Source organism: Embiotoca jacksoni, unplaced genomic scaffold (genome assembly GCF_022577435.1).
Source record: "Embiotoca jacksoni isolate LCO1_2020_lvr unplaced genomic scaffold, fEmbJac1.0.p SCAF_150, whole genome shotgun sequence".
NCBI lineage: Eukaryota > Metazoa > Chordata > Actinopteri > Embiotocidae > Embiotoca > Embiotoca jacksoni.
Window position 1 is genome coordinate 85,100 of NW_027185286.1, and position 14,901 is coordinate 100,000.

General features: G+C 45.2%; 2 protein-coding genes across 3 annotated transcripts in view; both read left to right on the forward strand.

Moving 5' to 3' along the window:
* The first annotated feature begins 214 nt into the window (after positions 1–214).
* Positions 215–7,179, forward strand: ntaq1 (N-terminal glutamine amidase 1). Its single transcript, XM_069149893.1, has 6 exons — positions 215–431; positions 1,634–1,733; positions 4,355–4,405; positions 4,509–4,657; positions 5,232–5,356; positions 5,447–7,179. The coding sequence occupies exons 1-6, from the start codon at positions 370–372 to the stop codon at positions 5,590–5,592; spliced, it is 633 nt and encodes a 210-aa protein (XP_069005994.1). The 5' UTR covers positions 215–369; the 3' UTR covers positions 5,593–7,179.
* A 6,909-nt stretch (positions 7,180–14,088) lies between these two features.
* The window catches only part of lrp12 (low density lipoprotein receptor-related protein 12), a 7,305-nt gene continuing 6,492 nt past the window's right edge, over positions 14,089–14,901 (forward strand). For both annotated transcript variants that reach the window (XR_011178275.1, XM_069149894.1), the window contains exon 1: positions 14,089–14,750. Coding sequence is in view for 1 of the 2 variants with exons in the window: in XM_069149894.1 (XP_069005995.1) it covers positions 14,714–14,750 (37 nt within the window). In the remaining variant the exon portion in view is untranslated. The remainder of the gene's footprint in view (positions 14,751–14,901) is intronic.

The following is a 14,901-nucleotide window of genomic DNA, read 5'->3' on the forward strand; positions in this document are numbered from 1 at the left end:
GTTGTGATGGAGATGAAATTACATTAATTCTGTCTGATGTTTTACATTCATCTTTCAGTTGATTGTCTTTTTTCAGTTTTTGAGATCAGTTTATTTCATGTGTTTGTGAAGCATGTCTCTGCTGTCAATATCTGTGATTGGTCAATTCTGCAAGCCCCGCCCCCTTTTATGTGAACGTGCTGGATTGAGGAGCCCTGGTTGACATGAGGAGCTAATGAGCAGCTTTGTGTTTGTTAGTGACGGATCACAGAGATATTATGGGATGTTGGACCTGATTCAGGTTCAGGTCCCTGATTTAGTAAACGTTGCTTTTACTTTGAAGATTCCCTGTGTACTTCCGGTGGAGTGTTTTCAGCGTAACACCGGATCATGAAGGGAGAAGACGGAATCACACCGAGCCGCGAAAACTGCAATTACACGAGCTGCTACTGGTAAATACTGCGAACTATACTCTGTAGTACTGTTAGTATTATAGTACTGTTCATACTGTAGTACTGTTAATACTGGTAAATACTGCGAACTATACTCTGTAGTACTGTTAGTATTATAGTACTGTTCATACTGTAGTACTGTTAATACTGGTAAATACTGCGAACTATACTCTGTAGTACTGTTAGTATTATAGTACTGTTCATACTGTAGTACTGTTAATACTGGTAAATACTGCGAACTATACTCTGTAGTACTGTTAGTATTATAGTACTGTTCATACTGTAGTACTGTTAATACTGGTAAATACTGCGAACTATACTCTGTAGTACTGTTAGTATTATAGTACTGTTCATGCTGTAGTACTGTTAATACTGGTAAATACTGCGAACTATACTCTAGTACTGTTAGTATTATAGTACTGTTAATACTGGTAAATACTGCGAACTATACTCTGTAGTACTGTTAGTAGTATAGTACTGTTAATACTGGTAAATACTGCAAACTATACTCTGTAGTACTGTTAGTATTATAGTACTGTTCATACTGTAGTACTGTTAATACTGGTAAATACTGCGAACTATACTCTGTAGTACTGTTAGTATTATAGTACTGTTCATACTGTAGTACTGTTAATACTGGTAAATACTGCGAACTATACTCTAGTACTGTTAGTATTATAGTACTGTTCATACTGTAGTACTGTTAATACTGGTAAATACTGCGAACTATACTCTGTAGTACTGTTAGTATTATAGTACTGTTCATACTGTAGTATTGTTAATACTGGTAAATACTGCGAACTATACTCTAGTACTGTTAGTATTATAGTACTGTTCATACTGTAGTACTGTTAATACTGGTAAATACTGCGAACTATACTCTGTAGTACTGTTAGTATTATAGTACTGTTAATACTGGTAAATACTGCGAACTATACTCTGTAGTACTGTTAGTAGTATAGTACTGTTAATACTGGTAAATACTGCAAACTATACTCTGTAGGTTCTTATTGTTTCAGTTGTTATTGATCATCTGAACAGAACCGAGTGTTGACAGAAAGTTCTATCAGCTGATTGGCTGCGGAGTGTGTTGATATTTCTCCTCATAGATCTGTAGTTACATCCTGTTCCACACTGTCCTGTTCTGTTGGTTCTGCTGGTTCTGACTGTTTGTGGTTCTGTTGTCTATTCTCTTTCTGCAGTGAAGAAAATGTCTGGAAGCTCTGTGAGTTTGTCAGAACCGAGAGAACCGCACCGCTGGAACAGCTGTTGGTGGTTTTCATCTCCAATGAGAACAGAAAGGTGAGAACACAGGAGAAGAAGAACATGAAGGTTGGAGAACATGAAGCTAGGAGAACATGAAGGTAGGAGAACATGAAGGTTGGAGGTGGTTCTAGAGGACGAGGTGATTCTATGGGACGATGTGGTTCTCCAGAGGATGATGTGGTTCTAGAGGACGATGTGATTCGAGAGGACGATGTGATTCTAGGGGACGATGTGATTCTCTAGAGGATGATGTGATTCTAGAGGACGATGTGGTTCTCTAGAGGACGATGTGATTCGAGAGGACGATGTGATTCTAGGGGACGATGTGGTTCTCTAGAGGACGATGTGGTTCTCTAGAGGATGATGCGATTCGAGAGGACGATGTGGTTCTCTAGAGGACGATGTGATTCGAGAGGACGATGTGATTCTAGGGGACGATGTGATTCTCTAGAGCAGAGGTCTTCAACAGTGGGTCCGCGACCCCTAGGGAGTCTGCAGGGTACTGCAGGGGGTCCGTGAAATTTATGGTTGATTAGACAATTTTTCATTTTTATTTTTTTCAAAAAAAAAATTCCACAAATTTAAATGTCTTTAAATAGACATTAACATGAATCCAACATGTTGTGGCGGATGGATAAATGGAGGCAGAAGATGTTATCTTTCAGTCAGAAATGCACGTTCAGTGACACACAGGAGCTTTCTCAAGCTGGACACTGGTTCACTCACAGCAGGAGACCAGCCTGGATCTGTCTCTCCAAGCCTGGACCTGTCCCTCCAAGTCTCCTGCACTCCTCCAGTTTAATATAAAACACAATTGTATACAATATACAGTGGTGTGAAAAAGTGTTTTCCCCTCCTGTTAAAACATAACTGTGGTTTATCACACCTGAGTTCAATTTCTCGAGCCACACCCAGACCTGATTACTGCCACACCTGTTCTCAATCAAGAAATCACTTCAATAGGACCTGCCTGACAAAGTGAAGTAGACCAGAAGATCCTCAAAAGATAGACATCATGCCGAGATCCAAAGAAATTCAGGAACAAATGAGAAAGAAAGTAATTGAGATCTATCAGTCTGGAAAAGGTTCTAAAGCCATTTCTAAAGCTTTGGGACTCCAGAGAACCACAGTGAGAACCATTATCCACAAATGGAGAAAACATGGAACAGTGGTGAACCTTCCCAGGAGTGGCCGGCCGGCCAAAATTACCCCGAGAGAGCAGCGACGACTCATCTGAGAGGTCACAAAAGACCCCACGACAACATCCAAAGAACTGCAGGCCTCACTTGCCTCAGTTAAGGTCAGTGTTCATGACTCCACCAGAAGAAAGAGACTCGGCAGAAATGGCTGCATGGCAGAGTTCCAAGACCAAAACCACCGCTGAGCAAAAAGAACATTAAGGCTCGTCTCATTTTTGCCAGAAAACATCTTGATGATCCCCAAGACTTTTGGGAAAATACTCTGTGGACTGACGAGACCAAAGTTGAACTTTTTGGAAGGTGTGTGTCCCGTTACATCTGGTGTAAAAGTAACACCGCATTTCAGAAGAAGAACATCATACCAACAGTAAAATCTGGTGGTGGTAGTGTGATGGTCTGGGGCTGTTTTACTGCTTCAGGACCTGGAAGACTTGCTGTGATCAATGGAACCATGAATTCTACCGTCTACCAAAACATCCTGAAGGAGAACGTCCGACCATCTGTTCGTGACCTCAAGCTGAAGCCAACTTGGGTTCTGCAGCAGGACAATGATCCAAAACACACCAGCAAGTCCACCTCTGAATGGATGAAGAGAAACAAAATGAAGACTTTGGAGTGGCCTCGTCAAAGTCCTGACCTGAATCCTATTGAGATGCTGTGACATGACCTTAAAAAGGAGGTTGGTGCTGGAAAACCCTCCAATGTGTCTGAATTACAACAACTCTGTAAAGATGAGTCGGCCAACATTCCTCCACAGCTGGAAAAGACTCATTGCAAGTTATCGCAAACGCTTGATTGCAGTTGTTGCTGCTGAGGGTGGTCCAACCAGTTATTAGGTTTAGAGGGAAACACTTTTTCACACAGGGCCATGTGGGTTTGGATTGTTTTTCTCCCTTAATAATAAAAACCTTCATTTAAAAACTGCATTTTGTGTTTACTTGTGTTGTCTTTGACAAATATTTAAATTTGTTTGATGATCTGAAACATTTAAGTGTGACAGACATGCAAAAAAAATAAGAAATCAGGAAGGGGGAAAACACTTTTTCACACCACTGAATATAGTAGGGGGTCCCTGCTCCATTTCTCTATCAGTTTGGGGGTCCTTTGCCTGAAAAATGTTGAAGACCCCTGTTCTAGAGGATGATGTGGTTCTAGGGGACGATGTGGTTCTATAAGATCTCTGAGATCAGATGGTTCTCGGTCATGAAGAACTTTGTAAGTCAGCAGCAGGATTTAAATTCTCTCCCTGATTTGACAGGAAGTCGATGAAGAGTAGCTGAAACAAGAGAACTCTGATCTGTCTGTTGAACCCTGTCAGGTCTCACTGAGGGTTCTAAAGAGTTCCTGAAACATCCTGACAACAAGGAGGAACAGTAGTCCAGCAGGAAGGAACAACAGCTGATCATAAAGAACGCGGTCTGGTTCTAAAGCTGACGTTCTGTGTTTGTTCTCCATCAGGTTCCTCTGTGGAAACAGAAGTCCGGACGAGGTGACCAACCAGTGATCTGGGTCTGTGATGTCACACATCTTCTTACTCACCGATGGAACAACCAGACCATAAACAGTACTGAGGTCATCATGACATCATTAATGATGTCACTGTGTGTTTCAGGACTACCATGTGGTTCTGCTGCAGGCGGGTCTTCAGTCGGACTCTCTGGTTTACGATCTGGACTCTGAGCTGTCGTTTCCGTGCAGCCTGACGCTCTACGGCGCCCTGGGGTTCCGCTCGGACCGCAATATCAGGCCCGAGTACCACAGGTAACACACCTAAGTACCACAGGTAACACACCTAAGTACCACAGGTAACACACCCGAGTACCACAGGTAACACACCCGAGTACCACAGGTAACACACCTAAGTACCACAGGTAACACACCCGAGTACCACAGGTAACACACCTAAGTACCACAGGTAACACACCTAAGTACCACAGGTAACACACCCGAGTACCACAGGTAACACACCTAAGTACCACAAGTAACACACCGAGTACCACAGGTAACACACCCGAGTACCACAGGTAACACACCCGAGTACCACAGGTAACACACCCGAGTACCACAGGTAACACACCTAAGTACCACAAGTAACACACCGAGTACCACAGGTAACACACCCGAGTACCACAGGTAACACACCCGAGTACCACAGGTAACACACCCGAGTACCACAAGTAACACACCGAGTACCACAGGTAACACACCTAAGTACCACAGGTAACACACCTAAGTACCACAGGTAACACACCGAGTACCACAAGTAACACACCAAAGTACCACAGGTAACACACCTGAGTGACATCACAGTAAAGTGTCCCTGTGTCTCTGACAGGAAGTTGCGTGTGGTTCCTGCTGACAGCTTCCTGTTGAACTTTGCGTCCGATCGATCGCACATGAAGAACTCTGATGGATCCTGGAGGATGCCCCCCCCACCGTACCCGCCCATACACACTGCAGGTCACATGACCTCCCAGTTATGAGCATGTGTGGTGATGTGTAGCATGTGACCTGATGTTGTCATCATGCTGTGATGCGTTTTCTCCCCAGAGAGTCAGATGAACCTGGACGACTTCATCAGTATGAACCCTGCTGTCGGCTTGGGGACGGTCTTCAGCCTGGACTACTTCCTGCTGAGGTTTACAGGAAGCTCCTCCTCCTCCTCCACATCTACAGCAGCCTCATTGGAGCTGTAGTTTTGTAGAAGTGACAGTCAGACTTGTCCGTAGAGCCGCTAGCGCCTCCTGCTGGTTGCTGCAAACATATTTGTTCGTTGATGACAGTAAAAGTAAAATGTTGCTGAACTCTGATTGGTGCACAGAACTGTGTGACATCATGTTTTCCTTCATGACAGCGAGAGGAGCAGTGAGCATGACTCGGATCAGAACTAGTACCAGAACCAGTACCAGAACCAGAACCAGAACAGCATGCTGAAATCCTGAGGGAGACGTGTTCCTCAGCGAGCTGCTCCTGGAACATCTTAAATGTTTCTGTTCTAATAAAATATATTGTGGAGTTGTAAAATCCTGTTTCAAAAAAGTTGTGACAGAGTCAACAAAAGATTAAAAAAAACAAACCTGGTGGAACATCTGACAACTGATCAGGTTACCATGGCAACAGATCAGTAACATGATTGGGTATAAAAAGATGATTTCAGAGAGGCGGAGTCTCAGCAGTGAAGATGGGGAGAGGTTCACCACTCTGAAAGACTGTGTTGGAAAATAGTGCAACAATCTCAGAATAATGTTCCTCAACGTAAAACTACAAAGAATTAGTGGATTTCATCGTCTACGGTTCATAATATCATTGAAAGATTCAGAGAATCTGGAGAAATCTCTGAACACAAGGGACAAGGCTGGAAACCAATATTGGATGGTGGTGATCTTCGGGCCCTCAGGCAGCACTGCATTAAAAACACACTATTCTGGAGTGGAAATCACTGCATGGGCTCAGGAACACTTGTGAAAACCATCGTCTGTGAACACAGTTCATCGCTGCATCCACAAATGATGTTAAAACTCTCCAAAGAAGAAACCAGATAGAAACATGATCCAGAAACATCGCCACCTTCTCTGGACCGAGATCATTGAAGATGGACTGAGGTGAAGTGGACAACTGTCCTGAGGTCTGATGGATCATAATCTGAGATTCTGTTTGGAAATCATGGACGCTGCATCCTCCAGGTTAAAGAGGAGAGGGACCATCCAGCTGGTTATCAGCTCAGTTCTAAAGCCAGCATCTGTGATGGTACAGGATGCATTAGGGCACATGGCATGGGTAGCTTGAACATCTGGAAGGAAGCATTAATGCTGAATGATATATTCAGGTTTTGGAGCAACATATGCTGCCATCCAGACAACGTCTCTTTCAGGGAAGGTCTTATTTATTTCAGCAGAACAACGTCCAACCATATTCTGCACGTATTCCAACAGCATGGTTCTCTAGTAGAAGAGTCCGCTGATAAACTGGCCTCCTGCAGTCCAGACCTGTCAATCATTGAAAACATCTGGAGCATCAGGACATGAACAATACAACAAAGGAGACCCTGAACTGTTGAGCAGCTGGAATCCTCTATCAGGCAAGAATGGGACCACATTTCACTTTTAAAACTCCACAAACTGGTCTCCTCAGTTCCCAAAGGTTTTCAGAGTGTTGTTAAAAGAGTTGATGCAGCTCAGTGAACATGATCCTGGAACAACTTTATAGAGACGTGTTGCTGACATCACGTTCACAATGAGAAAATATATTTTATAAAACAATAAAATGTCTCAGATTCAACGTTTGATTTGTTGTCTTTGGTCTGTTTATAATTAAATATTAAAGTTTACATAATTTATAATCATCACTTTCTGTTGTTATTTACATTTTCAACAGCTGCTCTTTAGGAACATGTTGGAAAATTAAATCCTTATGGCCTGTCAGTGTGTGTATGTGTGTGAGAGAATGTGTGTACGTATGTGTGAGAGTGTGTGTATATGTGAGTGTGTGTGTATATGTGTGAGAGTGTGTATATTGTGTACATGTGTGTATATGTGTGAGTGTGTATATATGTGAGAGAGTGCGTGTATGTGCGTGTGTCAGAGTGTGTGTATATGTGAGAGTGTGTGTGTGTGAGAGAGTGTATGTGTGTGTGTATATACAGTATATGTGTGTGTGTGTGTGTGTGTATATATGTGTGTGTGTGTGTGTGTGTACATGTGAGAGTGTGTGTGTACATGTGAGAGAGTGTGTATGTGTGTGTGTGTGTGTATATATATGTGTGTGTGTGTATATACAGTGGGTACGGAAAGTATTCAGACCCCTTTACATTTTTCACTCTTTGTTTCATTGCAGCCATTTGCTAAAATCAAAAAAGTTCATTTTATTTCTCATTAATGTACACTCAGCACCCCATCTTGACAGAAAAAAACAGAAATGTAGAAATTTGTGCAAATTTATTAAAAAAGAAAAACTGAAATATCACATGGTCATAAGTATTCAGACCCTTTGCTGTGACTCATATTTAACTCACATGCTGTCCATTTCTTCTGATCCTCCTTGAGATGGTTCTACTCCTTCATTGGAGTCCAGCTGTGTTTAATTAAACTGATTGGACTTGATTAGGAAAGGCACACACCTGTCTATATAAGACCTTACAGCTCACAGTGCATGTCAGAGCAAATGAGAATCATGAGGTTGAAGGAACTGTCCAAGGAGCTCAGAGACAGAATTGTGGCAAGGCACAGATCTGGCCAAGGTTACAAAATAATTTCTGCAGCATTCAAGGTTCCTAAGAGCACAGTGGCCTCCATAATCCTTAAATGGAAGAAGTTTGGGACGACCAGAACTCTTCCTAGACCTGGCCGTCCAGACAAACTGAGCAATCGTGGGAGAAGAGCCTTGATGAGAGAGGTAAAGAAGAACCCAAAGATCACTGTGGCTGAGCTCCAGAGATGCAGTAGGGAGATGGAGAAAGTTCCACAAAGTCAACTATCACTGCAGCCCTCCACCAGTCGGGGCTTTATGGCAGAGTGGCCCGACGGAAGCCTCTCCTCAGTGCAAGACATATGAAAGCCCGCATAGAGTTTGCCAAAAAATACATGAAGGACTCCCAGACTATGAGAAATAAGATTCTCTGGTCTGATGAGACCAAGATTGAACTTTTTGGCGTTAATTCTAAGCGGTATGTGTGGAGAAAACCAGGCACTGCTCATCACCTGTCCACACTATAGCATGTCGTCTATAATATGATAAAAAAAAAAAGTCATACTATAGCATGTCGTCTAAAATATGATAAAAAAAAAGTCACACTTTTGCATATGTATGTGTACTATTGTGTGTGTGTGTGTGTGTGTGTGTGTGTGTGTGTGTGTGTGTGTGTGTGTGTGTGTGTACATGTGAGAGAGTGTGTATGTGTGTGTGTACATGTGAGAGAGTGTGTATGTGTGTGTGTACATGTGAGAGAGTGTGTATGTGTGTGTGAGAGAGTGTGTATGTGTGTATGTACATGTGAGAGAGTGTGTATGTGTGTGTGAGAGTGTGTATGTGTGTGTGTGTGTACACTAAGCATCCCGGTGCATTTTTGTTAGTTACTGGAGACTTTAACCAGTCTGGATAAAGTACTGCCAACTTTGCACCAGTATGTGAACTGCCCCACAAGGAACAATAAAACTCTGGACCTACTGTATGCTAATACCATGGATGCATACAGTACTACTGCCCTTCCCCCCCTTGGTAGATCAGACCACAACCTGGTCCTGCTGACTCCCAAGTATGTCCCCCTGGTGCAGAGGCAGCCTGTGACCACCAGGACTGTGAGGAGGTGGACACAGGAGGCTAAAGACGCCCTGCAGGACTGCTTTGAGTCCACGGACTGGGATGTGCTGTGTGGACCACATGGGGAGGACATCAACAGCAGGACGGACTGTATCACAGAATACATTAAATTCTGTGAACACACCACCGTACCATCCCGGACTGAACACTGCTTCCCCAACAACAAGCTGTGGATCACCAGTGACCTGAAAGTTCTTCTTAATCAGAAGAAAGCAGCTTTCAGGTCTGGGGACAGGGAGGAGCTCAGGAGAGTGCAGCGCCACCTGAAGGAGAAGCTCAAGGAGTGCAAGGACTCCTACAGGAGGAAGCTGGAGGCCAAACTCCAGCAGAACAACGTGAGGGAGGTGTGGACCGGTATGGAGGAGATTACTGGGTTCAAGGGGCGAGAGAGACAACCAGGGGGAACCTGGAGAGGAACAACCAGGGGGAACCTGGAGAGGAACAATCAGGGGGAACTTGGAGAGGAACAACCAGGGGGAACTTGGAGAGGAACAACCAGGGGGAACCTGGAGAGGAACAACCAGGGGGAACCTGGAGAGGAACAACCAGGGGGAACCTGGAGAGGACCAATGAACTAAACTGTTTCTTCAACAGGTTTAGTTCACCACCCTCATCTGTCTCCTCCACACCTCACACCTCCCAAACACCTCTGCTGCCTCCCCCCCTCCCCCTCTGCGCCCCCTGGTGAACTGCATAGAGCCCTCAATCTCAAAGGGCTCTTCCTCCATCGACACCTCAACCCCCCCCCCCCCCTCACCCCTCACCCCCCTCTCTGTGATGACTGGCCAGGTTAGGAGACAGCTGGAGAGAATCCACCAGCGCAAGGCTGCAGGACCTGACAGCATCAGCCCCGTGGTCCTGAAGACCTGCGCCGTCCAGCTGGCTGAGGTCCTACAACACCTCTTCAACCTGAGCCTGAAGCAGGAGGAAGTCCCGGTGCTGTGGAAGACGTCCTGCCTGGTTCCAGTCCCTAAGAAGACGACTCCATCTGGCCTCAACGACTACCGACCGGTTGCCCTCACATCTCATGTGATGAAGGTGCTGGAGAGGCTGGTCTTGGCCCACCTCAGGCCGCTGGTGAAATCTTCTCTGGACCCGCTGCAATTTGCGTACCAGCCTCATGTGGGAGTGGACGATGCCATCATCTACCTGCTGCAACGAGTTCAGTCTCACCTGGATGGAACCGGTGACTCTGTGAGAATCACTTTCTTTGATTTCTCCAGTGCATTTAACACCATCCAACCACTGCTGCTGAGTGAGAAGCTGCGGGTGGTGGAGGTTGGGGGGGTGGACGCGTCCACCGTCTCCTGGATCAATGACTATCTGACAGGCAGACCACAGTTTGTCCGTCTGGGCAGTGTGCTGTCTGATATGGTGGTCAGTGGTACTGGAGCTCCTCAGGGAACTGTTCTGTCTCCTTCCTGTTCACCTTATACACAACTGACTTCCAGAACAACTCAGAGTCAAGACATCTGCAGAAGTTCTCTGATGACTCTGCAGTGGACGGTGTATAAGGGATGGACGGGAGGAGGAGTCAGTGGACGGTGTATAAGGGATGGACGGGAGGACGAGTACAGGGCAGTAGTGGAGGACTTTGTGGAGTGGGCTGGTAGAAATCACCTGCTCCTGAACGTGGCCAAGACCAGAGAGATGGTGGTCGACTTCAGGAGGAAGACGACGGCTCCACAACCGCTGAGAGTTCTGGGAGAGGAGGTGGACATGGTGGAGGAGTACAAGTACCTGGGTGTCTCCATGACAACAGACTGAACTGGAAGACCAACATCAACGCTGTCTACAAGAAGGGGATGAGTCGACTCTTTTTCTTGAGGAAACTTCGATCCTTCAATGTGTGCAGCGAGATGTTGGAGATGTTCTACCATCTGTTGTGGCCAGTGAACTGTACTTCGCTGGGGTCTGCTGGGGGAGCAGCATTGGAGCCGGTGACACCAACAGACTTAACAAACTGGTTAAGAAGGCCGGCTCCATCATCGGCTACAAACTGGACAGTCTGGAAAAGGTGGTGGAGAGGAGGACGCTGAACAAACTATTGTCCATATTGGATAATCCTGACCACCCTCTCCACCACCTGCTGCAGGGGCAGAGGAGGACGTTCTCTAAAAGATTCCTCCAGCTCCGCTGTCACAAGGACAGATACAGGAGATCATTCCTGATACAGGAGATGGTTCCAGATACAGGAGATGGTTCCAGATACAGGAGATCATTCCAGATACAGGAGATGGTTCCAGATACAGGAGATCATTCCAGATACAGGAGATCATTCCAGATACAGGAGATCATTCCTGATACAGGAGATCATTCCTGATACAGGAGATCATTCCAGATACAGGAGATGGTTCCAGATACAGGAGATCATTCCTGATACAGGAGATCATTCCTGCCCACTGCAATAAGACTGTACAATAACTCACCTCTGGTAAAATCCATCACAGTACAATAACACTGTTGACTGTGTTTCTTGGTTTGTTTGTATATAATATATATAGATATATACTGTACTGTATATACTGTGCATTTTATATTTTATATTTATATTTTTTACTGCTATTTTATTTTATTGCTTTTCTATTATTATATTATATTATTCTATTCTATTCTATTATTTTATTCTATTATTTCTATTATTATCTTATTGCTTCTGTATGTTGCTGTAGCGAAAAAAAATTTCCCCTCGGGGATTAATAAAGTAAATACCTACCTACCTACATGTGAGAGAGTGTGTATGTGTGTGTGTACATGTGAGAGTGTGTGTGTGTGTGTACATGTGAGAGAGTGTGTGTGTGTGTGTGAGAGTGTGTATGTGTGTATACATGTGAGAGTGTGTGTGTGTGTGTGTACATGTGAGAGAGTGTGTATGTGTGTGTGTGTGTGTGTGTGAGTGTGTATGTGTGTATACATGTGAGAGTGTGTGTGTGTGTGTACATGTGAGAGAGTGTGTATGTGTGTGTGTGTGTGTGAGAGTGTGTATGTGTGTATACATGTGAGAGTGTGTGTGTGTGTGTACATGTGAGAGAGTGTGTGTGTGTGTGTGTGTGAGAGTGTGTATGTGTGTATACATGTGAGAGTGTGTGTGTGTGTGTACATGTGAGAGAGTGTGTATGTGTGTGTGTGTACATGTGAGAGAGTGTGTATGTGTGTGTACATGTGAGAGTGTGTGTGTGTGTGTACATGTGAGAGAGTGTGTATGTGTGTATGTGTGTGTGAGTGTGTATGTGTGTGTGTGTACATGTGAGAGAGTGTGTATGTGTGTGTACATGTGAGAGAGTGTGTGTGTGTGTACATGTGAGAGAGTGTGTGTGTGTGTATGTGTGTGTGAGAGTGTGTATGTGTGTGTACATGTGAGAGTGTGTATGTGTGTGAGAGAGTGTGTATGTGTGTGTACATGTGAGAGAGTGTATGTGTGTGTGAGTGTGTATGTGTGTGTGAGAGTGTGTATGTGTGTGTACATGTGAGAGAGTGTGTATGTGTGTGTATGTGTGTGAGAGAGTGTGTATGTGTGTGTGTGTGTGTACATGTGAGAGAGTGTGTATGTGTGTGTGAGTGTGTATGTGTGTGTGAGAGTGTGTATGTGTGTGTACATGTGAGAGAGTGTGTATGTGTGTGTATGTGTGTGAGAGAGTGTGTATGTGTGTGTGTGTGTGTACATGTGAGAGAGTGTGTATGTGTGTGTGAGTGTGTATGTGTGTGTGAGAGTGTGTATGTGTGTGTACATGTGAGAGAGTGTGTATGTGTGTGTGTGTGTGTGAGAGAGTGTGTATGTGTGTGTGTGTGTGTACATGTGAGAGAGTGTGTATGTGTGTGTGAGTGTGTATGTGTGTGAGAGAGTGTGTATGTGTGTGTACATGTGAGAGAGTGTGTATGTGTGTGTATGTGTGTGAGAGAGTGTGTATGTGTGTGTGTGTGTGTACATGTGAGAGAGTGTGTATGTGTGTGTGAGTGTGTATGTGTGTGAGAGAGTGTGTATGTGTGTGTACATGTGAGAGAGTGTGTATGTGTGTGTGTGTATGTGTGTGTACATGTGAGAGAGTGTGTATGTGTGTGTGTGTACATGTGAGAGAGTGTGTATGTGTGTGTGTGTGTGTACATGTGAGAGAGTGTGTATGTGTGTGTACATGTGAGAGAGTGTGTATGTGTGTGTGTGTGTGTACATGTGAGAGAGTGTGTATGTGTGTGTGTGTGTGTACATGTGAGAGAGTGTGTATGTGTGTGTGAGTGTGTATGTGTGTGTGAGAGTGTGTATGTGTGTGTACATGTGAGAGAGTGTGTATGTGTGTGAGAGAGTGTGTATGTGTGTGTACATGTGAGAGTGTGTATGTGTGTGTGAGAGTGTGTATGTGTGTGTGAGAGTGTGTATGTGTGTGTACATGTGAGAGTGTGTATGTGTGTGTGAGAGTGTGTATGTGTGTGTACATGTGAGAGTGTGTATGTGTGTGAGAGTGTGTGTGTGTGTGTACATGTGAGAGAGTGTGTATGTGTGTGAGAGAGTGTGTATGTGTGTGTGTAGACCAGCTGTCTCAGCAGATGTTCTGTTGCTATGTAAATCCTCCGTGTTCCCATGTTCTGTTCCACATGTATGTTTGTATGTTCTGTGTCTGTGATCATGAACAACATGTCTGCCGTGACGTGTCATCGGGGATAAAAACAAATCAACATGTTAATAAACAGATGAATGACGACAGCAGCACGTGAACCTTTAGAAACGTTTCCATAACACGATGTTGTGGTCAAAAGTAAACAAACAAAGGTCACTTTGTGTCTATGAAGGAAACACGGAGCTGTGTTTGTTCAAACAAACAAACAATTTAACGGGTTTTGTGTGACTGGGTTCGTGACGTCACACAGAGCCGTCGAGGGGCGGGGCTTCATCGAGACTTCCTGCGGTCTGTTGTTGTTCAGATCGACGCCAAGCTAACAGCTAACAATTAACCGGATCTGCCCTCTGCCCTGGTTCCGTTCACTAGCTCGGACCGACCCGGGTCAGCTGCCCTCTGCCCTGGTTCCGTTCACTAGCTCGGACCGACCCGGGTCAGCTGCCCTCTTTACGGCCCCGCTGATGTGGATGAGGACGCTCAGCTCCGTTAGCATGTTCCTGCTAATCGGCCGGTGTTCTTAACATTAGCCTCGTTAGCCTGAGCTGGTTTCTGTCCGGTTCTTTATCTCGAGTTACGGTATGTGTCGCGGTGCTCGCGCGGCGGAGCTCCGTCCAGCGCCGAACAGCTCCGTTAACGGCTGCTAACAGCCGGTCTGTCAACGCTAGCTGTTAGCCGGAGCTAACAGATGTCTTTGTGTGACGTCAGAGCAGGTTAGCTCCGACTGTTAGCTCCGTTAGCAGGTAGCTCAGCCTGTGTGAGTGTAGCACATGCTAAGCTAACGTCAACCAGAATCACGTCATTCAGTGTCAGCTGACATGCAGCGTGCGGGTCAGTGACCTTGGACTCTTCATCATCTTCATCCCAATCAGCTGGTGGACACATCCGGGTCATCATGGCCCTCAGTGTGGTCTACCTGCTCGCCCTGTCAGGTGAGTCCGAGGACGTCAGAGCTGCGCTGGTTATCAGTGATGCTACAAGATGGCGTGGAGGACACAGACAGAGACAGTTCCGTCCTCTGATGTCATCACAACATTAGACATGAACCCACTGACTGACAGACAGTATGACAACATCTGGAGT